This window comes from Diadema antillarum, unplaced genomic scaffold (genome assembly GCF_040938485.1).
Source record: "Diadema antillarum isolate AM-2024a unplaced genomic scaffold, OU_Dant_1.0 seq00000715_RagTag, whole genome shotgun sequence".
Classification (NCBI taxonomy): Eukaryota; Metazoa; Echinodermata; class Echinoidea; order Diadematoida; family Diadematidae; genus Diadema; species Diadema antillarum.
The window spans coordinates 578,431-606,302 of record NW_027271619.1 but is presented as its reverse complement, the minus strand read 5'-3'; the positions used below and the strand labels follow the sequence as shown (position 1 = coordinate 606,302).

At 38.2% G+C, this 27,872-nt stretch overlaps 2 protein-coding genes across 2 annotated transcripts in view; one reads left to right on the top strand and one right to left on the bottom strand.

Moving 5' to 3' along the window:
* LOC139737917 (large ribosomal subunit protein mL48-like) overlaps window positions 1-8,850 on the bottom strand; it is a 12,023-nt gene extending 3,173 nt beyond the window's left edge. Inside the window, exons 1-4 of the mRNA XM_071648584.1 lie at window positions 8,541-8,850; window positions 4,679-4,754; window positions 2,469-2,635; window positions 1,768-1,879 (exon numbers count right to left, since the gene is read on the bottom strand). Of these exons, the coding sequence (XP_071504685.1) occupies window positions 1,768-1,879; window positions 2,469-2,635; window positions 4,679-4,754; window positions 8,541-8,608 (423 nt within the window). The 5' untranslated portion in view covers window positions 8,609-8,850. The remainder of the gene's footprint in view (window positions 1-1,767; window positions 1,880-2,468; window positions 2,636-4,678; window positions 4,755-8,540) is intronic.
* Window positions 8,730-27,872, top strand: LOC139737924 (probable tubulin polyglutamylase ttll-15). Its single transcript, XM_071648591.1, has 13 exons — window positions 8,730-8,780; window positions 14,614-14,865; window positions 16,466-16,621; window positions 17,869-17,988; window positions 19,353-19,428; window positions 20,078-20,316; window positions 20,930-21,008; window positions 21,898-22,006; window positions 23,239-23,305; window positions 24,158-24,285; window positions 25,540-25,636; window positions 26,401-26,514; window positions 27,446-27,872. Exons 1-13 carry the CDS (start codon window positions 8,760-8,762, stop codon window positions 27,563-27,565), a joined length of 1,578 nt encoding a protein of 525 aa, XP_071504692.1. The 5' UTR covers window positions 8,730-8,759; the 3' UTR covers window positions 27,566-27,872.

Sequence of the window (27,872 nt, the reverse complement as noted above, 5' to 3'; positions counted from 1 at the left end):
GATTTATGATACCCTCAACATCACTTTTGCGGTGAAACAAATATCTAGAAACATTCCATATATTTTTCACTAGTTTCTCTTCTATTTTTCTCCAGATTACTTGGATATGCCCACAAAAATCCCTCTAAACCAATATTCCTGTTGTGACCTCATCTGTCAATCATTGCTAAAGTACTGATATGTTTAACAAAAGACATTGGAATGTACCTTCCCCTCGACTCAGCATAACTTGCATGTTTCTGTGATATTAACCCGTTGAGGACGAGTCCCGAGTATACTTGGGCAAGCATCTATGGGAAATGCATGTTGTAGCAAAATCAAACCGTCCTCAATGGGTTAATGTGACTAACAAAAGACATGGCGAGGGAACATGCAAGTTATGCTAAGTCGAGGAGAAGGTGCATTCCAATGTCTTTTGTTAAACATATAAGTATCTTAGCACAAAGCCACTCTTATGAGTGCTCTTATTTCTACAAGTACTTGTTATTCTTTGTTCTTTGCTCACCATTTCCTAATAATCTGTCCTCTCAACAGAATTCATTTATGTATTCACTCGTCTCTTTGTATTTTGTAATTACAGGCATTAGGTATAACACTGTAATCAGCTTGATTTGTAAGGAGCCACTCCAAACATGTCATCAGACTTAAGCCCGCCACACTCTATACGATCAGACTGGTCGCACGACTCGACACCGCACACTATACAATCAGACTACACAACTAGACTTACAACTGTTCTGGCTCCAGTACATTTTACCAATGAGTACAGAAGCGCACACAGTGCGCATTGCGTGCGCTTCTGTACTCTTTGCATAATACTACATTGTGATTGGCTGAAAGCCCACGACAGGTTGTGAAAATTTGACATGTCGAATCTCTACAACTGGCACTAAGACCCAGTTGCACAATTCGAAACTGGCAAGACTGGTGACATCAAACGTCTGGTCTTAAAGGACAAGTTCACCTTCATAAACATAAGGATTGAGAGAATGTGGCAATATTAGTAGAACACATCATTGAAAGTTTGAGGAAAATCGGACAATCCGTTCAAAAGTTATGAATTTTTGAAGTTTTTGTGCAGTAACCACTGGATGAGAAGACTACTGCAGTGTATGAATAACTCAGATGTCACATGCGTACAACAATATAAGGAAAATATAGAGAGAATTTCACAAAATTTCATCTTTTGAAAAAAGTACACATTCCCTTGACTCGTTACCAACATATGTTATGGGTAATATCATTCCCCCTGCCTTTAGAAACAGGCAAGTCAAGTGTTCTTTTTTTATGCGAAAAAAAGTGAAAATGTGTTGAATTTTCTTTACATTTTCTTTATACTGTTGTACGCATATAAAACCACAAGCTGTAGTAGTCTCCTCATCCAGCGGTTCCAACACACAAATTTTAAAAATTCATAACTTTTGTATCGATTGTCCAATTTTCCTCAAACTTTCACTGATGTGTTCTACTAATATTGCTGCATTCTCTCAATCCCTATGTTTATGAAGGTGAACTTGTCCTTTAAGGTCGTACGATCTGTCTGATCACATAGTGTGCAGCAAGCTTTACTCTCAGTTAGCTCTATCACAGCCTTTTTTTTTACTTGTTTTTTCTTATTCTAACACTGAAGTAAAAGAAAAGAAAGCAACTCAGTTGTGAAGTAGGACCATAAAAAAAGGCTCTCCTATGCCTTGGCACAGAGGGGCTAACATTCTGCCAATTACTCATCTGATGGGATCAATGTATCTATTACAATAATGTTCTCACCTGCAGAACTCTTTCATGTGTTGCCAGGGTGAAATCCTTGACCTTTGACTTCTCTGGAATGCCAGGCATTTGTATGGTGTGAATGAGTGTTTCCTTGGTTGGCATTGCATAACTAACAGGGGATGAAAGAGGACAAGTGAAATCATTCATAAACCATTTCAAAGACTCAAGTGTGGAATGCATTGACAGATAACATGAGAAATAAATTTAGATCACTACAGAGAAGCAAGAGTGTAGTTCACAATAAATCATCAATAAGAAATTAGGTGAAATTAATGGCTTTAATAAAACCAGACTGGAATATTCATTTTCTGGAAAGAGTACTGCTTCACATGATATTAGTATATCGTTACATACAGAGAGAGATAGAAAGAGAGAGAGAAAAAAAAAACCCATAAGTCATGTGAGTTGCACCATGCAGATTGAAATACTGCATTTCATGCAAAGCAGAATATCACATTGTACAGTGTACATTCTCTTATGCATGGACAGCAAAAGCTCATAGAAAATGGAGGCACACTACATACACACATGCGTATGTTTGTGTGGAATAATGTAAGTCTACTGCAGCGAACATCTTGCTGACATCGGCAAATAGTATTGTGCTGATGCCTACATATTTTGTCGTTGTTGTTGTCCTTTGGAATCTTGTTCTGCACAAACTATTCTAATGTGACATGGGCACAGTACATTCATCCTACCTATCAAAAACGGTGAGGTCCATGTTCTTGGCCAGGTTGTGAGCGTACTGTGTGAAGTGTTCCACCAGTGTGCAGTCATGACCCATAACCTGGAAGTTCAAGATCTCGTACACTGTGGAATCCTTGGCAGGAGGTATCACTTGATCTGACACCTGCTGGGTTTTTAGCTGATGAAACAAAGAGTAATCAACATTCAGTGAAAAACAAAAATAGTATATAAATACCCCCATACACAAACATAGGATGCCAGTCATATTCCTGCTACACAGAATGGCAGTAACATGAATATGTGACCCGCTACAACAAAAGGATCCGAAAGTCAGGGGAGGACGATTTTTTTGAAAATAACATGACATTATTCCCTTACTCTTCTGCTTTAATTTCGTATATAACACGACTCATAAAAGTACTCGGTTGCGGAGATATTGGTGATGTTACGAGACCAACTTTAGGATCCTTTTGTTGTGGCGGGTCACATATGAATTACTGCTTGAGGATAACTAATTTAAGACAGGGGAGTGCTGTAATGAGTTAAAATATATATGAATGATTGGCTGACCAGAGTAATCTGCCATGAGTCTGTCTACTTTGTATATTTGTGATTCTTTTGTGAAATCCTAAATCTGCTCCGATTTGAAAGGCTTAGTCGCTGCCAGTTTTGAAAACTTTAGAACAGTGTTTGACAAATTTTCCTGTCGCTAAGGAAAGTGTTTTCTTCGCAGGTTGTGTGCAAATTTTGGACATGTAACATCGGCTGAAAGAGCAAATAACTAAAATCTGAATGTGTTTGCCTGATGTTCCTTCCTCATGAGCAATGTATGGGAATGTACACAATATTCTTGATGTGATTTGCAAAGGGTCATGAATCACAGCATTTCTTGTAAAAAAAAACTGTTTAAACATAAAACACTATGTTTTTAATTAAAATAATTTTACTCAAGAGAGTAAAATGACATAAACAGAATGACAAAGGGGTTTTAATCTAAATTGAAGAAAAAAAGAAAGTTAACCCGTTGAGGACAGACTGATTTTGCTACAGAACACACTTCCCATAGACACTTGCCCGAGTATACTCAGGACTCGTCCTCAACGGGTTAAGGAGTTCTCAAGTTTTGCATGTTTTCACAAATCAGTGAGAATGGTCTTAAAAATGTACTCAATAGATGGAGGTGAAGATGCTATCACTTTACAAGTCTCCAAGGAGATTGCACAGATCTTTATTAAATTTCCCTGTTTGACATAAAATCAACAAAGATAAGACATTTCATAACAAATCTTTAGAGGAGGTCTGTCAACATTCCCACATCCAAATCAGGGGGATTCCACACAGCAATCAGGGAGATATCTGTGTGTTACATGCATTTTGATGGGCAAAAATAATTCCCAAGTCAGGGAGATGTTAATATTCTCTTATTCAGACATGAACAGATTTTGACATTTTCAGGGAGACTCCTGCACAATCAGGGAGACTTGGCAGCTCTGTTACAGTCTTGAAGTACTGAAATATAGCAATGATTTACAGGGTGAAAATGTTGCAGACCTTGGTAAATCATTGACCCAAAATATGAGTCTATTCATACACGTACATGTGCATAAACCAATGGTTGCATGAACCTAACATCCTTTTACTTAGAACTAAAAACTTGAATAATGTGTAACAATTGGACGAATGGAATTAGCCTTTTTTGAAGGAAATGTTACACACCTGTGTGGTATAGTTTATGTCACTAGAGTAAAGGAGATGAAACATATATAATATGTAATCATTCTAGAAATTCTCAAATTCGATAAAAACTTTTACCAGTACTAATTTATTGTCTTTTCTCCCAATTTTTCAATGGTGGAAATATTTCCATTGAATATATTGTGCACAAACACATTCTCTGTTAAACAAAAAAGGGGTGAAAAAAGAAAAGGAAGAAAAGAATAATAATATCAATAATAATGATAAAAATCACGGTGTTAGTCCTTTGATTTTTTTAAAACGTTAATGTAATTTGTATCTTTAATTGTATGTCAGTGTTATGTATCACGTTTATTGTATGCAAGTTGCCTCTTTCAATGTGGAAGTGGAAAATAAATTCAATTCAATTTAATTCAATTATGAAAAATGTATGGATGAGACTAAACATTTGCTGGAATACCCCTATCCCATGGTGATTTATCACTGATGATAGCATACTGTAGCGCTGCTGTAGCATATACTGTACCTGCTCATATTCAGAGTCGAAGTCATAGTGACGAACTTGCTGTACCATCACAGGGGTCATGCAACTCCTACCAGCACTGTATGAAATGAAAAATGTATGAACACAATTGATCAAGTTGTAAAGGATAATATACCATCACCTAGATGAATTTTTTAGTGGAGACTGATATTCCTTGTGTAAATACATGGGTTTTATTTGTTATACCCTCTCTTCCTTGTTAACTTTTCAATGGGCCAAAGGAGTGAGCTACTTTTGATGGCCATGCAATATAATTGATTGGTATATGTTTGACTTGAATAGTCACTGCCAGCGTGGCGCTATCGTATATCTGGTGCTCAAGCACATGCCCATTATTTTGCACGCATGGCTTGACAGAAATTCGGTTCAGTATTGCACAGCAAGCTATGACAAGGGTGAACTGACATCCATTTTTCAAAAATGTAATTCGGTAGCATCACTCTGAAAGGGGATTTTTCTGAAATAGAGATACACTGTATGTGCCTGACCTTACCATAGATTAGCTAGCAGTGGTTCTGTAAGCAGGAAAGAAATCATTAAATTTGATCAGTTTTCATCGTTGCTGAGCCAATTTATGCTACCTTTTTCACTAAATTTTGTGAAATTACATATTTATCCCACAATCGGCAGCAGAGGCAGTCTCAAAATTTGATTTTCATGAAATTTGAGGTCTTTTATAAAGCTGTGTAAACCGACTATTTTCTTTTATTTTCTACTGCAGTCAGGAACATAATTAAAATGTTGCACACAAACAGTTTCTCAGACAAGATTTTTGCAAATTTCCTCACAGCACTGGTCCACGGCAGTAAGTTTTACCGGCGTGCCTGGTCAGACTAAGAGCAACTGTGCTCAAGCTTTTACTCATCATCCAGGCAAGTAGCATTGCCATTGGGCCTTGCGCATGCAAAACTATGCCAATCAGTGAATGAGGTAAATTGGGACCAATCATCAGTGGGTCTAAAATTTTGCACAATATAACGAAAGGGCGGATTTTAAAAAAAAAATTAATTCAATGTCTAAATTACATAAGGTGATAAGCACAATCAGGGTATGCAATCATGACTTTCTCACTTTAAAAAATTGTAACTTCTAAAAGAATGCACCAACTGACTTAAAAATTCACATGCAGCATGCTAAGACATCAGTAATCACATGTGGTAAGACAATAGCTAATTTCTTCTCATTTACTGTTAATTATTAAAGATTAATTACCAAAAAGTCCCCCCAAACCCACGTAATGCGTCAAAAAAAGCGTTTTACAACTTACGTAAAATCAAGATTTGAGGTCCATATTTTAAGTCTACCCCTATGTGTTTGGTATCAAATTAATTGATTTTTTCCTGGCATTGCTTGCATGCAATAAAAAACAGTGGTTCTTTCAGCTGGAGAAAGTTATAAGGTCTGAAGTCCCATCCTGGTAGGAGTGTAATGCTGGCTTATTTTTGTGACATTGTGACCTTTTAACCCATGCTGTACAGCTATACATGGAGAAACAGCTTATTTTTCTGCTTTTCCTGAAAGTACTGAAGAAACACTACAATATGGTGCGCTGTTTGCCAATAAATGTTCAGCCAGTTTTGAGTTTTGAGCCATTTTCAAATGCTGAGTAAAATAAGTGCAGCCGTTTTTCAGTATTTTCAGTGAGGTATATCCTAATTTGACTACTTTAAAGAATCTCTTCCCCTTATTAAATATCCTTGTTTTTTTAACCATGAATTGTACATATGTAGAAATCTATTGTGTGAAAATTTTAGCAAATTTGAGCAATAGGAACATATTTTTTTATATTTTTACAAATTGCTGAGCATAAAAAAGTGTGATATACACGCCCATGTTATACTGCATGAAGGTCATATGATAAGTGTTCAGTGTTCATATTTCAATACTTGTTCAATTTCTAAAGATATCATAAGCAAAAACATAGTATTTTGGCTTAATATGTCATTGTTTGAGTGTCACAGCTTGGATATCAACTCAAGTCATCATAAATCTCACATTCATTCTTCTATCTGTGTTTACAAATATGAGAATTGATCCAAACACTGCGCACATTCAAGGTCAAACTGTACAGATAATTTTTTGATGAAAAATATCATATCTTCCAAAGTACCAGCCCTAATTTCATTAAAAATTTGTAATAATGGCCACTATATGTCTGTTACCTATTCCTGAAAGTTTTGCCTCTTCACTCTTTGGCAAAAGTGAAATATGATAAAATATGTAAAAGTGGTTTTATTTGAATTCAAAATAATGCCTAAAAAATTGATCATCCATTTCGAGAAGTGAAAATATGAAATTTATTCATATTTTGTGATATGTCATGGCTATGTGCTGGTGGTGAATGAAAGGGATATTTATCTGGAATATCTAACAGCAATATCAGATGAAAAAAACATTCTCCTTTTTTTTAATGAATTTTTCCAATATATTAGTCATTTCGATGTACAAGTAATTCGATACCCCTAATTTAAATGCTAATTTATGCGCAGTTTAATGCAAAATTTTGACTCTTTCATTACATGAAATGAAAATTTGAACACTCTGCTACAACAAACAACAAAAAAAGCATTTTCACCAAGTTTTTTCATTTTTGCCCTGTTACACAATTGCATACCCTGATTGTGCTATTGACCATAAGGCAAGTTATTTTCAGGCATTATTTATCTTCCTGTAGAACTTCGGTTTTCTTGTATAAGTATATGCAGTTCTATAATGTCTGAAACTAGATATCTAGCAACAAGTCAGGCAGCAGCACTGCCAAGAAAATCACACTTAATGAATTACCAATACCTCTTCATATTCCTCACACTAAAACTAAAAGATCAATAAACGTGTACGTTAGTTGTCTTGTTATCTACTTGCCAACTCAGTCAGACTCAGAGTCTTGGCATTTATATCTTGCATTTTTGACTAGACTAGACAGTTTCCATTAAAGGACAAGTTCACCTTCATATACATGTGGATTGAGTGAATGCAGCAATGTTATTGGAACGCATGAGTGAAAGTTTGGGGAAAATTGGACAATCTGTTCAAAAGTTATCAATTTTTAAAGTATCTGCACAGTCACTGCTGGATGAGAAGATTACTACGTAGAGTGTATGATGTCACATGCGTACAACAATATAAGGAAAATATAAAGAGAATTTCACAAAATTTTACTTTTTGAAAAAAGTGCACACTTCCTCGACTCGTCATTGACGTATGTTAAGGGTAGTATTATTCCCCTTGCCTTCTGAAAGAGGGAAGTCAAGTCTTCTTTTATCATGCGAGAAAAGTGAAAATATCTTAAATTGTCCTTATATTTTCTTTATATCGTTGTACTCATGTGACATCACAAGCTGTAGTAGTCTTCTCATCCAGCAGTGACTATTAAAGCAGAAATTTCAAAAATTCATAACTTTTATATGGATTGTCCAATTGTCCTCAAACTATTAAGTAATACTGATGTGTTCTACTAATATTACTGCATTCACTCAATCCACATGTCTATGAAGGTGGAGTTGTCCTTTAAAGGCCTTCCATTAACATTATCATGATTAACCCTCTAAAGACAGTATAAATGGAAAAGAGTAAGCGTTGGTGACTGGTGACTTTATTAGTGTGTAATCTACAGTCACATGAGATGAAGCTGTTAAAGACAAGACCTCCAACTTGATCTTGGACTTGGAGTAGGGCGTCCACATCCGTAGTCGTCCGTGTAGTGTGACCTTGACCTTACGGGCTACATGAATATGCATGTATGGGACTAACCCACGAGCAAAATGTGGTTGGAGGTTTTTTAAGGGTTTAACAGTCTCATTGTCATCTATGAAGCAGCTCCAAAACACTATTGGCAAAAACTTACCCCTGCCCCCTTTGCAGTCTTGGCAGTCCGAGACGGTGAATAGAGGACACAACTTTTCTTAGCATCATTACAGTTCAGTTTGGGTCCCTGTTGACACGAAACGAAATCTTGCCCTCAGTTCATACGTGAGTTGACCACCACGTCGCTTCGCTGCGTCGCTCACACACAAGCCAGCCGAAGCCGCGCCGTGCGAGTACGTTGCGTGGAGTACGAAGCCGGATGTTTTACATTGTTTACGAGGTAAGCAAGTCAGGAAATGACACTTTAAAGGGGGTTTGTACATGGACGGACGGCCAGCTAGAAGCTACTACGGCCACGGACGTCCACACGGTCCAAGATCAAGTTCGAAGTCTTGTTTGCACTGTCATGTCAACAACATGCACATGGTGATGTTCCGATGTTCCGTTGTCTTAAGTTAAAGTGGAAGAACCTACACTCAAATCGTTCAACAACAAGAAGTCAGCGTAAGAATATTATAAGATTGCTATTCTTCGTGTAGGCCTAACACGTTATAGACCCTATCTATTCTTTAATATTTCACCTTTGATTTAATTTTATTCTGACACAGCCTACTTCGATCGAATGGTCCAATTGAATGGATCGCTGTGTGCATTGATTGTTTTGAGGCCCCACACCTTTAATGCGGTGTCTACTTGTTGGGTGTTATACAATATATCCCGGATTTATAGTCTATGTACGTAACAATCTAGATTCTATACAGCATAACATTGATAATGATATTAGAGTACGGGTACTTCTCGCTTAATCATGAAATACATAGGTCTGAGTCTAAGTTAGGGACATCAAATGGCTTGTTCAAGTTGGCAACTTTCACTCAGACATAAAAGATAAGTGAAGTATGAGGATAGTGCACTATAAACTATATTATTGTAATATTTGTATATTTTTGGAGACAAGGTGGCTTGTCATTGGAGTTGGAGACGAGTATAGACTGGATTGAGTGAGTGGGACTACGAGCTATACGAGGTAGCGACCTGCTGGTGACGACTCAGAGTCACGTCTCACTGGTTGCCCATTACATACATCACATGTACGTCTGCGAGTAACTACGACCAGCAGCCCCATACGCATTATATGCGTATGGGGCTGCTGGTCGTAGTTAGTCTGCGAGATGTTTCCTGGAGACTAGCTTGGTCTATATCCATGGGGAGTCACAGGAGAATTGAACATGTTAATTTTTTGTGGCTGTCTCAAAAGGAAGTCTTGCCCATTTTGGGGGGAGACTTTTTCAGTCTCGAGCTGATCTTGGAAACTAATTTTGTCTATGACATCTCTGATACGTATCCATGACTTTGCAGAGACTCATGACCTACCAGAGTCGGTGGAGATGTCTCTCCAACTGAGTTTGAGAGGATGTCTTGGAGAAGTCCTTGTAGTCTGGGTGCCAAAGCCACTTTTTGGGCCTAACCTTGTTTTACCATCCACCCAATGTTTTTTGATGGTTTTACCCTATTTCGAGGGTGCTGAATCCGAATCTGGATGATGCAACTCTTGCATCCTTGAGGGTTTTGAGATATTCAAGATGGCCGCCAAAATGGCCGCCCAAACCTGAAATTCTCACGTATTTAATTCTCAATGGTGAAAAATTGAGAACACTTGATGGTTCTATTCTATTCCGAGGGTGTTGAATCCGAATCTGGATGATGCAACTGTTGCATCCTTGAGGATTTTGAGATATTCAAGATGGCCGCCAAAATGGGCACCCAAACCGGAAATTCCCATGTATTTCCTGTTGAATCGTAAGAAATTGAAAACAATTGATGGTTTTACCCTATTTCGATGGTGCTGAATCCGAATCTGGATGATGCAACTCTTGCATCCTTGAGGGTTTTGAGATATTCAAGTTGGCCGCCAAAGTGGCCGCCGAAATAACCGCCAATTAAAACCAGAAATCCCGATGTATTTCCTTCTAAATGGTGAGAAATTGAAAACAATTGATGGTTTTACCCTGTTTGGAGGATGCTGAATCCGAATCTGGATGATGCAACTCCTGCATCCTCGAGGATATTGAGATATTCAAGATGGCCGCCAAAATGGCCGTCCAAACCGGAAATTCCCATGTATTTCCTTTTGAATCGTGAGAAATTGAAAACAATTGATGGTTTTACTCTGTTTGGAGGGTGCTGAATCCGAATCTGGATTCATGATACAACTCCGGCATCCTCAAGGATTTTGAGATATTCAAGATGGCCGCCAAAATGGCCGCCAAAACCGGAAATTCTCACGTATTTCATTCTCAATGGTTCAAAATTGAGAACAATTGATGGTTCTATTCTATTCCGATTTCAAAATGGCCGCCAAAACCGGAAATTTCCACATATTTCAATTTTAATATTTCGCAATTGAGAACAATTTTATTGATGATTCTACCCTATTTTGATCACTGTGCTGAATGCGAATCTGGACGAAACCACCCTTGCATCACTGAGAGTTTGGAGATATTCAAGATAGCCGCCAAAATGCTCGCCAGAATGGTGAGAAATTGATAACATTTGATGGTTTTACCCTATTTCAGGTTTTCGTCAATGGCAAAATCTAAACCCAACCATACTCTGCTGATAAACGAATGCATATTGTACATCCCACTTTGAACTTGCTGTACAGTGAAACCAGCTTTACCGGATATCTTGGAGCTTGTAAGATACAGCTGAGCCTGGAATGAATCCTGCAAGACTACAGATGCGGTTGAATATTTGAAAGATTACACTGTTTCATCTACATATCATGGATATGTTTTGAACACTAACAATCAGCGGACAAGACATACCTATCACGATCATATTGTGATAGTGATGTAGAGAAGTTTACTGAGATTCCCAATATTACCTGTTTTTATCCATGAACAGTCTTAATAGTTTCATCCATGAACACTCACATTGGTTAATTGGATTATAATGGTGGTCTTGATGACATTGTCCAAGACAAGAGTTGGACATTTTTATAGTTCTGCTTCAAATTTTTCTTCAATATGATGTAATATTATATATATATATATATATATATATATATATATATATATATATATATATATGGGGCGAGAAACCTCGCATCTACAAAATGTCACATGTTCAGGAGAGAAAAACAAAAACAAAAACAAAAAGCAAACAAACATGGCAGCCAAAGCACTATAACAAATGAGAGAACCTTTCCTTTGACATGCCATGGTAGCTTCATTTTTTGGGTGAAGACAGCAAAGGTTTGGACAGGACATCATTAACTGATTATCTGTTTATTCAAAAATGTCATTTTCACTAAAATTTCAGATACACAGGGTCTTGTCGCCCAAGCGACGATATCATATATACACACGAGGGGATGGAAAAATCACAGGTAACGCGCAGTAAAACAAACAAACAAACAAACAAACAAACAACAACATGTAAGGTAATAGTTGATAGTCCAGTACTTACGAATATCATAATCACGCAGAGTGCTTTTGAAACTACCTTTATATTGATATCTACTATAGTGGTCATGGATGCAACCATTTCTAGTGACGTAATCAGAATATGCCACAAGTTTCATAAGAGTACGCGGCGAGACTCATAAGAATACAAGACAAATTTGAACACCAAATACCAGCAGGCCATAATTTAATATTACTCTTATAACCAAAAAGGATTAACTTCACATCAGTCTGCGGAGCCCTTATTGGCTACCACAGGCATTACTCTATAACAATTGTGCATAAAGAAATTTTCAGTCTTATCTTTGTGTTTGTACGTTTCAGTATGATGTCAATATCATTTTTCTTTCCATTACGTGTTAAAGTTCCGTTTGAGACATAGCGGAATATCTCAGTATATTACAATACCATTGCGACAGTCATTTTGGATGCCATTAATGGTTGGCTGATTTGACAAATTTGCTCAACCAAGTTGAATTCAAGAATACGGATTATTGCTTTTAATCACTCGCTTCACTTTATAGCACAATATTTCACAATTTATAAGAAAATATCAAGGAATTTCCGTTTATACAGGACATTTGTAAATATCTCAAAACCTTCAGCACCCTCGAAATGGGGTGAGACCATCAATTTATTTTCAAATTTTCACCATTTAGAAAAAAAAATATTAACATTGGAATTTCAATTTCTGCCAATTAATTTGGCGGTCATCTTGGACATCTCAAAACCCTAAGGAACGCAAAAATGGCAACAACAAAATGTCGAGGGTGCTGAATAGGGTCTCAAAAATTTCAATATTGACAGTTATTTTGGTGGTCATCTTGGAATTCTCAACCCCCCCCCCCCCAAAAAAAAAAAACAAAACAAAACACAAGAGTTGCATCAACCAGGTTCGGATTCAGCACCTTCAAAATAGGGTAAAACCACCAATTGTTTTCAATTTTACACCATTTAGACCGAATTAGGGGGCCTACATGGGAATTTCCGTTTTTGACGGCCATTTGGGGCCATTTTGGCGGCCATCTTTATCATCTCAAAACCATTAAGGATGCAAGAGCTGGATCCTGCAGCTTGACATTCAGCAAACTCAAAATAGGGTAAAACCATCAGTTTGTTTTCAATTTTACACCATTTAGAAGGAAAAAGGGGGTCTCTACTCTACATGTGAGTTTCCATTTTTGGCGGTCATTTTGGTGGCCATCTTTATTATCTCAAAACCCTTAAGGATACAAGAGTTTTATCAAGATTCTGATTCAGCACCCTCGAACTAGGGTAAAACCATCAATAGTTTTTCAATTTCTCACCATTTAGAAGGAAATACAGGGGAATTTCCGGTTTGGGCGGCCATTTTGGCGGCCATTTTGGTGGCCATCTTGAATATCTCAAAATCCTCAATGATGCAAGAGTCGCATCAGCAAGATTCGGATTCAGCATCCTCGAAATAGCTTAGAACCATAAATTGTTTTGAACTTCTCACCATTTAGAAGGAAATATATAGGAATTTCCGGGTAATTTGGCTGCTATTTTGGCGGCCATCTTGAATGTCTCAATATCCTCAAGGATGCAAGAGTCGCATCAGCCAGATTCGGGTTCAGCACCCTCGAAATAGCTTAGAACCATCAATTGTTTTCAATTTCTCACCATTTAGAAAGAAATACATTGGAATTTCCGATTTTGGCGGCCATTTTGGCAGCCATCTTGAATATCTCAAAACCCTCAAGAATGCAAGAGTTTCATCATGCAGATTCGGATTCAGCACCCCCGAAATAGGGTAAAACCGTGAATTGTTTTCAATTTCTCACCATTTACAAGGAAATACATGGGAATTTCCGGTTTGGGCGGCCATTTTGGCGGCCATCTTGAATATCTCAAAACCCTCAAGGATGCAAGAGTTGCATCATGCAGATTCAGATTCAGCACCCCCGAAATAGGGTAAAACCATCGAAAAACATTGGGTGGACGGCAAAACAAGGTTCAGCCTTTGGCACCCAGACTATTGCGACTGCTGGAGACATCCCCGTGGCGTGTCCCCACAACCGCCAGGCAAATAAGTTGTCAATAGATGTCTGGCTGGTAACCCCCCGATGTGTATAGCCCATCAATCACAGATTGCATACCCAATAATTTGCTGTGACAGAATTTACAGTTATTACAACACTTGACAGTATTCAAAACACGTACGTATGTCTTTCATTTTATTTGACCAGAAGGTCGATCTGTATCTTGTCGTCGGGGATATGTTCCGCAGAGACTGCGTCTGGCTTCACAGAATCCCCTCAGTACGGAGGAGAGTAAAAGTCCTATAAAACTCCTCCAGACAGACAGATTTTTCTGTCTATAATTTTATTGTCTTTTTCACTGTAATAGTGTTTGAAGAGATGACACCGCAGGGTTGACCATCGCCTTCTGGTACTGCTTTGTAATATTGTATTTTTACTTGAGTTTACACTTAAACAGCCCATACAACTTCACAGTTCAATTCATTATGCAATATTTATGCTTGTATTAGTATGTTTTATGTGCATATACAGTGTACACATGCACATAATTCTGGTTGTCTTTTTATCTTTGACCATTTTAAAAACTTCATTTTGTTTTCCCTCTGTCCTCCCTTTCCACTTGACATAATCCTGCAACCTCCAGATGTATAGGCAGCTGTCTCCGAAGCACCGGCCCCGTCGAGCGGGTCTGCCACCCCACGTCCTCTACGTTTTGATTTCGGCTCTTTGCATCGGTCTGCTCATTATCATGTGGAATGTATACCAGCTGAGGGTCATGCATGAGCTGCAGTTCACCAGCCGCAACGGCCCGCACCTTGGAGTTGGTATGGCTGAGGGCACATCTGCAGATATGGACCATAGTGGGAGGCCAGTGGTTTGGATTCATGGTAAACATGTAAGTGGTGCAGAGTATATTATGCAACACATCATTCATTAAGTGGAACCTTGACTTTGTGCTTGTGATAGAATCTGTTATGTTTTGAATATCATATTATGGAATGGTCTCCCAGAATATGTCATCTTGGCATCTTCTGTAAACTGTTTTAGGAGTAGATACTGGTCTAAAAAACATCAACTTCTTTATGAGGCAGTATAGGGATATTAAGTCACAGAAAACATCAATGTTTGAAATCACCAGTTTCGACTGATGAATAGGCATCGTCCTATGTTATCGTGTAATTAAAATGAGTAATGATATTTTAAGTAAGCATGCACATGTCAAAGGCACTCCAACACTCCTAATTGATAATTATATCAAGAGAAAAGAGATTATAGATAGTTAGCAAAATATTCAATGCACACATAATACTGTCACTTGAGATGCAGCGGGGCAGCAGTGCCATGTGGTGTCCTTGGTATTTGTGCTTTTCTGCACCTATACTTATGCTTTTGTAACACTATATTTCTCTTTGTGCTTAACTTACGAACATACTGTGTACATGTACATGTGTAGGCAAATGGAATGGACATATGCCAATAAGACTGAAAAAAAAAGTATTGAGAATCTTGGATGCATCATCACTTGTCATTCTTAGCATTCATAGTGTGATAATCTGTTGTTAATCATAAAAGCAAATACATAATATTGCTGTATCATAGACTGCAAGGAGTATCCGTAGCAGAGGGCTCACCATCCAGTGAATGTGCAGTAGATTAACCCTAACCAGGCTGGGCTTTTTGGCCTGTTCTGTGACCGGGGGAGGGTTGATTCAACCCCCACCCCCTTGAGATCTCGGCCGTCGACCGCGCAATCGCCCTGAAAATTGGCACATACATTACTTGTCGGGTAATCTACCGACTATTAAAAAAAAAATTAATTTCTTATATTTTTTTTTATATTAATATGCATGAAATCATAGATTTTGCTTTAATTTAGAAAGTAAAGCTAATGACATCCTAATTTTAGGTGACATTATTCCTTCTAGCATTCCTAACTGTGTACTTGAAAAAAAATCTGGTATCAAGGTTACTTTCTTATGTATTCTATTGTTTTATGAATTTCTTGTGTATATCCCTTCTTTGTTTTTCAACCTTTTGTTTTTTTCAATTTTTTTCCACAAAATTTAAATTATAGAACCTAGTTTAAGCATAATTATGCTTTAAAATGAATTTTCAACCATTGAAAGTGAAAATAATCATATCTTTTTCAATAAGGTGAGAAAACTCTATATGCCTAGACTTTGTACACAAAATCAAATTTTTTGAGCCAGTTTTGGTCTGACAAGCATGTATAAAATGTCGTGCAGCGTCGTAACAGTATGTCCGATTTTCACGAAAATGGTGTCATAAGATGTGCGAGACTTGAAAGTAAAAAGTCAGTGAGCAGCGCAGTCAAAAATATTCACGCGGCAGAATGGTCGCTGAAAATGTCGAGGGGAGTTGATTCAACCCCAGCCCTTTTAGGGTTAAGAAATGTGCACTAAGATCAACTTGAAGTGAAGACTCAAAATATATGACAAGATTTATATTCAGTTGATGCCGAATGTCTTGATCAGGTAAATTCAGGCTACCTGGACCATGTGATGGCAGTGTTTGACAGGATTGGCTATCTCCAAGGCAACGCTAACTCCAAGTGGGATGTGCTCTGGGCCCACGACTACCCCTTCACAGAACTGGCAGCTGTCATTGCCAAGCTTCAGCCCCATCAAAAGGTCTGGAATAACCTGGATTGACTGAAAATGAGTATAAGTTGACTGTTCTGTGATACAAACAAGCAACAATATGTAGTGATCAAAAGAAAAATAGGAATTGTGATGTTAGTTGAGCAAGAATAGAAGCCACAACTTATTTTTTTTATTCATTTATTTATTCATTTATTTATTGATCTTTTTTTTTTTTTTAAAGGAGCAGTTTGTTATGAGCAAATTATCGTGTCATGTGCAGGGTAGATCTAGGTTGATGCACTAGAAATCTTTGATGCAGTGTGCATCCGATAATAAGAAACCATTTCAGAGGGAACCAGGCTGCATGTACTCAAAAGTCTTGGGAAGAAATCTTCTGCACATTGTTTTTCACCAAAGAACTGTGACCATTACCCACTCAACTGTGACCATTTGGTTGAAATGCTGCCACTAAATTTCACTCAAAGTAGTGACTGAAGTCCAGACAAATACTCTGAGGAGAGATTTCACTTTCCTAATCACTTTCTACTTCTATATCCGAGATCAACATCTGTCAATTGCGTAGTCCTAAAATATATGGAATGAAGAGGATTATTTTTCAGACACATTGATTGCTCCCTAAATATTGTCATTTCTGTCATCGGATGTGTCTGGAGACCTACAAGCTGTGGTGCAGTGGTCCAGCATCATTGACCGACCTACATAGTGCAGGGCTAGACACGAACATTTTATTCTATTGGCCAGTCCGTTTGGGTCACTAAAATCTTTGAATATGAAAATTTGGTGCCCCCCCCCCCCCCCAAAAAAAAGAAGTAATATAGTGGCCAAAATAAAAGGAAATAAGAATTTCATTTTGAATTTTAGCTGCCCGATTAGGCCTCGAAAAGATACCGAAAAGCTTTTTTTTGAAAATTGATGGCGCGACATCATCCCCAGTCCCCTGGGCCACTAGTACCACTAGAGTTGAGCCCTGATACTGGGTATTTAATGTTGGGTGATTTGCTGGAACCTTGCAGGTCAAACAGGAGAAAACGTTATTCCTTGTCCCTCCTAAAAAAGCAAGGGCCACTGTACTTTCCATGCCACACAAGAATATTTTTGAAGACCTTATCATGTAAATTAGAAGAAAATTGTATGCATGATAATGTCAGCAAGTCAGGGTAACATGGCTGACATTTCCCTTAAGGCCAGCCTAAATTGTGCAAAAGTAAATGTTGTATTTGGTGTAGTGTCACATGGTCACCATGGATAGACTGATCAATGTCTTTTTCTTGCAGGTCAATCATTTTCCAGGCACAGGTTACATCACCAACAAGGTGTTCCTAGCCACATCGGACATCAAGTACATTCCCAAAGCCTTCCAGATCCCAGACCAGAAAGAAGCATTCTTGGCTGAGGTACTATTTTTTTTCTTTTTTTTTTTTTTTCTTTTTTTTTTTTTGGGGGGGGGGGTTGGGAGAGGGCGGGGAGGAAAATTCCAATGATTTCCATGAACTTGATATTAAAGGGACTGTACAATACTGGTTGAGGTGGGGATTCATGTTTTGAACATTCCTAAGAGAGATAATGAGAAACCTCTTATGAAATATGAAAGAGCATGTAATTTTAAGAAGGATTCAACGTTTATTTGATGAAAAATTTTTTTCAAATGGCTGACATATCCAAAAAAGTGATGATAATTAAAGGCAACAGGCCACGCCTTTTATTAGGATCTCTTTGTTTCACCTTGTTTTTGGATATCTCAGCCATTTCCAAACCGATTTTCATCAGATAAACTTTTGATACCCCTTAGAATTGCATACTCTTTGACATCTCATAAAGTGGTTTCTGAATATCTCGCAAAACGTTAAATGCTAAATCCTCACCTCGACCAGAATTGTACACACTCTTTAAAGCTGATTTCATGTATTCCTGAGGCCAGACTTCTTGTAAGATTTCTCTGAAACTTAACACAGACAACATTGCTGTGTCAACCATTGTACTCCCTGTACAATGTTAATTTTATGTTCAAATATACTTTATTTCCTTAAAAATAGTACATAATACAAAATATACATTTAACAAATTACATTGTTTTAACAATTTGTCAGAAGTACAAGTCATAAAGTACCCAAGTGATATATGTACAAATCAAATGAATAATGAGAGAAACTATGCATGATTTGCAAGTAAATGTAGCAATGAAGTAGAGTGATCTACTGAACAGCTGAGTTTACAAGATGTGGATCACTTGATAAACAGTATGCAAACAATGTTTGTTTGTTTTTCTCAAAATACATCTATGTACAGCTAGAGCTTTGATAACTGATAAATATGATGAAGGTGATATAAAAACCTATTGTAATAGTACTTATTTTACAGTATAGAGGAAATACAAATGTAAAATGAGATATCATGAGGTACTTTAGAAACTTATGGTAGTTATTCCCATGTGAACTTTAAAGTATCCATTTATTAACAGACTAAGCAAAGAAGAGAGACCCTTTGGGTTTTGTTACTACTGCATGTACTGCCACTCCTATAGGAAGTAACAGTAGTCATTCCTTCATAAGCATTCAATCATTTGTCAACAGATTATACCATATGGGTTCTGTTACTACTACTACTGCTACTACTACTACTACTACTACTACTACTACTACTGCTACTACTACTACTACTGCTACTACTGCTACTGCTTCTACTGCAGGGAGTTTTGGTAGGATATTCTTTGTTAACTATCATTCATGGACTAATGGTAATTATTCTTTTTATTTTACAGACTAGGCAAAACAAAGATACCCTTTGGGTTCAGAAGAGCAGCTCTCATAGAGGGATAAAGGTGAAAGCCATAGATGGTGAGTCCTACAGGAAATTATGAAGGAAAGAATTTGATGCATACAACTTATTTTCCTATTAATTAATGGAATTTACAATTTCAAAATGTAAAGAAAAAAAAAGAAAGTCACACCCCCCCCAAGAAAAAAAAAAGATGTGTCACTTACTTTCCATCTTAATGGGGATGATTAAGAGGGTTTATTCATGACTTTGGCATCATGGTCTGTAAATCACTCCCCCCCCCCCCCACCCCCTAAAAAAAAACAAACAAGTTTTCTATGTGATTAAAAGCAATAATGTCCCACTTTATCATATGCCAGCCACATACGCTTTACTTTGACCTTTGTTATTGTTATTTTCATTTCATATGTCAGTACAACAAAGAGTATAAAAAGCAGCTTTCATGGTGGCACAATATGACATGCACTTGGTTTGTGTATAAGGCATGGCTTCGGCTGTGAATTTGTCCATGAAAATGTCATGGAGATATTTGTCAATGATGGTATGTTGAGCTTCTTCTCAGGACAACTTGCCACTGGCAGTATCTCATTGTAGAGCGAAAAATGTGCATAATTTCAAGATTATTTAAATGCTAATTGTTATGATCAATATAATTTGCATACTCTCTGATTTCTAGTCTTGATTTTTGCTCTTTCACCATATCTGCAGACCTGGATCTGAATGCCAAGAATACCTTCATACAGCAGTACATCGCAAACCCATACCTCATCGACGGGAAGAAATTTGACCTGGGCCTCTACGTGTCCATAACCTCTGTGGATCCCCTGCGCATCTACATCCTCCAAGATGAGATGCTGATACGGTTTTGCGCCAAGGACTACCACCCAATCGACTTCAGTGACGTCAACAAGTATGTTGTCGGTGACGATTACACCCCTGTGTGGAAGGTAAGCTGTCCGATCTGTATGCCAGTGCTTTACCTTTTATACTCTTCTTATATTTAACTAAGTTGAGAGGCCATTTGCAATGGAGTACAAATATATATTCCTCATTATATGCTGTGGAGTGGTAAAGTGGCTCATTCTGTATCAGGTCTGCCTTGCAATCAAATGGCTGAGGTATGATTCCCATTCATTGCATGTAGCTGGGCAGTGTCATGTGTTATCATGCCGTCACATCTATGTGGAAGCTAAACAGATGTCCTGTGTGTGAGACAGCCATGACCCATGCACATAAACATGCCGCTTCTATTCACACCTGTTCAAACAGAGATTCAAGTTTGTTTGGTTTTTTTTTTGGGTGGTGGGAGGGGGATGGGATAGGTGTAAAGGAGAAGAATTACATTTAATGGTAGTCAATGCATGATATATATACTCTGTATATCATGGATACTACACAGGAAAAATAAGCCAGTATGAAATGGGCTCATCCAGGTTACAGTAACAGGAATGTTCAGAAATGTCAAAGAAGATGAGAGAAAGAATGGGAATTGCAGACATTATGACCAATTACTATGTCTTTGTTTTTTATTGTTTTTTGTGATTTTTGCCACTTGTTCAGATGCCATCTTTGCAGAAGTATTATCAGGAATACAATTACAACTTCATGGACAGCTTGAATGCGTACTGGAGATCTATAGGTAATTGCTTGACTTCATCTATTACATAGCTGTAGATCCATGAGTAAGTCTTATTATGTGGTCAATTTTGCTGTTGGTTCTTTATGACAAAATGATGGAGCAGGTGATGTGTTGCGAAGTACAACTGTACACCATGTGTGACAATGGCTTTACAGAATCTAGTAAAGAATAGATGAACATAAGGGAAGGAATTATTCACAAACAGAACTAAGATTAGATAGTCAAGGAAATAAAAGAATAGAGGACAGTTATGAAAGGTACATGATGACTGGTCAGACATCTGGATTGTCTTTTCAATGGTCAAAGGGCCTGAGGTCAAGTTTATAAGCCTGTTAGGGTGGCAAGCTTTTGTCCATGGCTACTGATCGAAAGTAAAGAATCAAACATGCGAAAGAAATTTCAGGTAGATCAGATAGATTAATTATTATGCAAGCGACAGCCGAGACATCACATGACATGGTAATCTGACATTATTGTAGTCTCGCTGTCTTCTGAAATTATTGTCACCTATTAGAACACTTCTAATACAATGAATCTGGAACAGAAATGCCAGGCAAACTGTATAGAGTTTTGGGTGGTGGTGGTGCTGGTGGTGGTTGTTTTTGTTGTTGGCTGTGGTGGTGGTGGTGTTGTTGGTGATGTAGCTTTTGTTGTTGTTGGGGGTTTTTTTGGTGGTGATGGTAGGTGTGGGTTTTTTTTTTCTTTTCAGTTTCTTAAGTGTTAGGCACTATTCATCATCGTGAGCTGAGGAACATAGATGTTGACATGCATCCACAGATATGTGGAAAAAATCCTGACAGTGAAGAAGCTTTCTTTTGCATTCTGCTAATGAATACCAGATGTGATTTATGTTTGATTTTGTTGCTGTTGATTGTGAATATCAACGCAGGTGATGATCCAGACCATGTCTACCAGCAGATACATGAAGCCATCCGCGGCGTCTTCTTGAACAAATACCCTCAGCTGCTGAATGCAATCAAGAAATATCGACACAAACAGTAGGTTTTTCTCTGATTACTGTATCTGTGAAGCCAATGTGGAGATATCGATGCTGCAGTCATACTGATCCTGCTTAGACATTATTCGGTTGATTTATTGGGAATTTGCCTGTGTTATGATTATGTAACTGATGCCTAAGCACTGAATACTCATTAGTAAGCAGTCAGGGGACTGATGCTTTTAAGTCTTGTCCAAAGGACTGGTCAGTATAGGATAAAGTGCCCTGCCTTGGGTAACAACTGCTGCAGATAAGGGATTCAAACAAGGGACTTTGTGACTGTGACTGTGACATGGTCACCAGGGGTGCATCTAGCTTTTTGCTGGAGGGGGGGGGGGGGGGCTTTGACCTAGTGATGATGCAGAGCTGAGTCTGAGAGGGGGTTGTCCTGTCTCTTGGTGATTTTTGTTTTGTTTTGTTTTGTTTTGTTTTTTGCTATTTTTGTCTAAGGCTGAGCCTGAGACAGAGTACTAGGGACATACATTTTTGTACTGTGCGTCTGGACACAAGATTGCATTTTTCTATGCACATCACATTTTCACTTGACAGCCCAAAAGGGGGGGGGGTGGGAGTGGGGGATTTTAACTGCCTAACCCCCAGTCAATCCGCCACTGGTCATTTTCCCTGGGCCACAGCAGCTTTCCAGTACTTAGCTTACAAAATGACATATGGCATGAGATGTGATTTTAACTTTTGATGACAATGAAGCTTTCTTGCTGAAGATAGGTTGCAGTGCTGCAGTCACCACTTGCTTCTCACATGGCTACAATGCCATTTGCTGTTTGGGTGTCAAAAATTTCAAATGTTGAGGGGAAAAAACAAACAAACAAAAAAAAGCAAAAAAAAAAAAACCAAACAAACATGACAGCCAAGGCATTATAACAAATAAGATTGCTATTCTGTTGACATGCCTTGGTGGCTTCATTATGGGGGTAAGCCAAATAAAGATTTGGACAAGACATCTGACTAATTATCTGATGATGAATACACTTTGTATTAAAAAAGAAAAGTGATTTTCACTAACATTTTTAGATACAAGTTTTTGTCACCTCAGGGACAATAGGCTGTTGGCTGTTATATGATTTCTCGTCTCTGAATAGAAAAGTTAAGATTACAATGAGAACATACTGAGCTTTCAATAAGATGCATGTAGTGTTTTCTAGCCCTTAATAATTATGATTGGTGTGTGTTGTAGACCAGTTATCTTTTCTGATTTCTTTTCTGATATTCTAGCATATTCTTTGAGCTGATGAGGTTTGACTTTGTCCTGGATGAAGACTTGAATGTCTTTCTCATGGAGGTTAGTGTTATACGTCATACTAGTCTTTAGGCTGTCTACATACATTGCCCAAAGATATGATGTAGTAGAAGGATGCTAACAGCTATTATTGTATTCATTGTGGGGAAAACTAAGTTATGCCACCATAGATATTGCTAGAGTTAATTTGTTGTACAGATGTTAGTGTAATGTAATTTCTGATCCTAACATGTATTGACATATCTCATGAAAATAAGCCTGTTTATGAACGTATTCAAACTCACAGATATTTGTTTTGCCCGAAGACCTAGCAGTGAGCTATCAAGTTACTAGCCCCACCAGACATCGTGCAAAGCCTGTTGCAACTTCTGTACAGCGACAGGGCTTTGCATAGTTATCAAGTTACATTTTGCTGACCATGATTAATAAATTCAGTGCTTTGAATCTGTTTTCCATTCATCAGTTGTTCTCTGAGGCAAATCTTCACAAGTACTTTGCATTTCCATCACTTCAGATGATTTTAGGGTTGTTACAACTGAGCAGCAGTGAAAACTTTTAAAAGCAGAGAGGGTTGTGGTTGCAAGATTATCAACCAAACACATGACATTACAGTACTGTACTGTAAGTGCAAACTAGCTGGACAACGTACAGGTGATGACACCGTCCACCTCAGCTAGTTTGCCTGCGTGGTTTCCATAGATATTACTTCATACTGTTGGAATGTTGTAACTCCCTTATTCTACATTTAATTTCATTGAAACATTTGCTGTTGATCTGTGCATATTCGAAACCATAGTGACTTCTACACACCACTGTCCATTATATTTTATTTGCATCCTTTCCCATGCTGCCATTGCTATGATGTTTGTTTTCCCACAATGCATCTTCCTCCAGGTGAACATGTCGCCCAACTTGTCGACAGCCCACTTTTTAGAGAACACCCACCTGTATGAGAGGGTGGTCTACAACGTCCTGAGCATCAACGACGTGGCCAGGGACCTTCCTTTCAGTCTGAGAAACAGGTACCTGGGGCTCGTTTCATAAAACTTGTCATCAGTGACAACTGCCACATTTCTATGACAAATTTGCTCTCAGCCAATCAGATGCAAGGATTTCAGTAGCTTGTCACATCTATGACAACTTGTCACTGATGACAAGTTTTATGAAACGGGCCCCTGCAGTTTCTTATTATGGAGCTTTAGATTTGCGGCGCGCACGTTTGAGACAATGAGTGGGTTGGACGTTCTTCTCTCTCCCTGCGTCATGCTGAAAAGTAGCTTTAGATTACGCTAGGACGCAACCTACAAAAAATAAAATGGCGCCCCCATATGATCAGTGCATGAAGTAGCTCTCTACATCGTGAATTGAGCGGACGTACAAAAAAAAAACGGAACGCGTAGTGAAACTCAGACAACGCGAGCTATGAATAGATTGACTTTGATACGCGATTCTGCGCGTGCTCAGAATAGGTTTTTTTCCCCTCTGAACGTCCCCGTCGCGAAGATCTAAAGCTTTCGATTAACATTTTCGGAGCAACCTTGGAATACATGCTCTTTGCAGGTGTTAATGAACTCCGAGTGAGATGAATATGATTGAACGTGTGTTTTATCAAGGTGAGTCATGATAACATAATTTGCCATGTATGTGACCTATTACCGGTAAACCAACCATCAACTCTCTGTTTGCCTGAGTACTTTACTGTAACTCACTATTTAATACTCTTTCATCGGTATTTCAGTTTAATTCCTGGAAAGTTAGCCAGCTATCTCAGTTGTAACAATGTGCCTCAGCTAAATTCGAAGATCATGCTGGCACAATCGAGATTACCAGTAGATTGACGTATGTAATTTCAGTTCATTACTAGTTGGTTTCTAAACATCGGAACCAATTTGCAATGAAAACATTCCAGCATACATGCCAGTCAACAAAAGGGTTAAACAATCATTGTTCAAATGTTTTTCTTGGAAGTGGAAGGTCTGGGCTGGCCTTATGTTGTACCATGATGTCAAAAAAGTTATGTGATTTGCTGATGTGACGGCACAGAGGTCCTTAAAAAAAAATAGAAGTATGACTTCTTCACTTTCTTCAGAAGTAATTGGCGAGATAAAATCCGCTTTGAGGAGTTCATACAAAATTAGGGATGAGCTAATCAATTGTAACACTTTCTCTGTGCTCTCTCTCTCTCTCTCTCTCTCACTATGTCTTTATGTCTGTCTCTCTGTCTGTCTGTCTGTCTGTCTGTCTGTTTGTTTGTCTTTTCTCTGTGATACACTCAGTCAAGGGAAAGTCCAGGAGATGCGAGTCAGCAACAGAGAAATCGTCGTCAAATATGAGCTGTGTGCCTCAGAGGAGTGCCAGACGTGCGAGGATGAGGTACAACAAAATACTATTCAGCATCATCAATGGCAGTTGAGCATTTGAGCAGTGGAAGCAGTGGTATTAGTGGTCTTAGCAGTGATAGTGGTGAAAGTAGGAGTACTTGTGATTTTGACTTTTGAACGGATTTCCACTTCCGTACCAAATGACCAATGGTGAAGTATCACTTTTAACTTTGTTTTGCGATATTCATTTGTAGACAGCAATTCAGTTGGAAATCAACAAATCTCTTAATTCTACCAGTCTGATAGTGTTCAATTTTTATCATAGCTATAGGTAACTTCTAAGGTTTCAGGGTCAGAAGATATTAATTCTCAACCAGGTGTTGCAAAATACAGTCAGAATATGAATGCTGGAATATTATATTATACAACTGTAATTATATACATGTGTATGAGTAGTCTTTCGGAGGATTACTATTTAAAGTTCAATTTTGTTGTGAATGTTTATGGTGGTTTTATGTCAAGCGAGATTCATCGTGCCTCATTGGCCCGCATTGACAAAGGTGGTTTAAACTTAGATTATGGTACAATCTAGACCATGGTGTAAAATAAGCATGAAATAGGCGTACCTCTATACATGCCAGTATCAATGCACATATGCTACTGGCCGTCTGTTGGTTTACGCAATCTGTCAATCATATTTACACAGAAGAAATTTGCACAAACTATGGTTTACATTTAAGTCACCTTCGTGAATTTGGGGCCGAGAGTCTAGAGTCATTGATGTCACCTTGCATTCTCCTTTTCGCTGCATTGCAGGCATGCAGAGTGTGTCACAGATGTCTGGCGCCCTCCCAGAAAGCGATGCTGCGGGCAGCTTGGCTTGAACACCACAACAGGAAAAGCATGAGGAGGGTGTACCCTGAACCTCTGGTGAGTCAGGCCCTTGTGAAATTCTTCATCTCCGTGCCAGCACTATCATTATACAACAAAAACAAAAACAAAAACAAAACAAAACAAAACAAAACAAAACATAGCCCACTTTAATGTAGAAAGTATTATGAAGACTATGTTGATTTGAAATGTTTGGAGGATATGAATTAGAGAGCTTGTAGAAAGATATGAAAGAAGAGGACAATGAATTGTGAAAAAGGTACCTGGTAGGCTTTTTCCTGTATGTGTGTTTTGGAAGAGGACTCTAGCAATTTGTTGTTGTTGTTGTTGTCATGATGATAATGACAACCACAACACATACAGTGAGTGCAGTACATGTATCTTCATGTAAATGTTTCCTGTGTCATAGCTTTCTGAATTCCCACATAATTTCACCAAAGATAAACGTAGATGTAAAAATACCATGAGTGACTTTCTTGCTCAAGGAAATTGATATCTAATAACTTGGGTCATTCCCCTTCAATGTTCCTAGTCTTCCACTCACCTAAAGTGAAAACTTGTAAACATATACACTTAGTCTAGCTCTTGCACTTTGATCATGAAAAGAATGATTTGCAATATATGTGCAGGATGAGCCATAATTTCAAAATAACTGAAGTCAGGTTCTATTTGAGGCCTCAACAGTTTCATAGGAACCATTTGATATTGTATGGCAAGTGGCATAGATTTGAAACTGGGCTTATCTGCTTCTAGTGAGCAGTGTCTGATAGTGGAAAAGTGTTTGCACCAGTGATAGAAGTGAGCAACAGAAGATGAGCAGATTCACAGAAAAAAAAAGTGGAATCTTGCAAAAGCTGTTGCATGAATATTCTTTGAATCAATAACAAGTAAGCATGGGGCAGTTTTCTGTTAGTTCCAGACAGTAATGATGTGAAAAATATTTCTGGCGTTTTTCATGTTCTTGCCCTAGGCTCAGGATGAGGCACTGAACTACAACACAAGATCTGACGATGGTCTCAACAAGAACGATCAGATAATGCGCGAGTGGTTTGCGGCCAAGTGTGCCCAGGATGTGACCTTCTGCCAGTAAGGGATGCTGGATTTTGAGTTTGCCAAGAGCTTTCACTCCCCCATGTCTCCCCTAGCTTGCCACAGGGTCAGTGACGGCTCTCCCGATTCTCAGCAGTTTGAAAATTGGCTGAAAAATCTTACATTTTACATCGGCGAAGGCCTTCTAGAATGCACAGCATATCAGTTTGCTAGTTATGCAACTCAAAACCCGAGGGAAAAACAAAACACCGACAATTATCACCAATGGAAATGAAACTGATGCTGTTTTAGCCAGATAATCTATAGACAATGTATTTGATATGTGTAAATAGCTGGATATGAGTCTA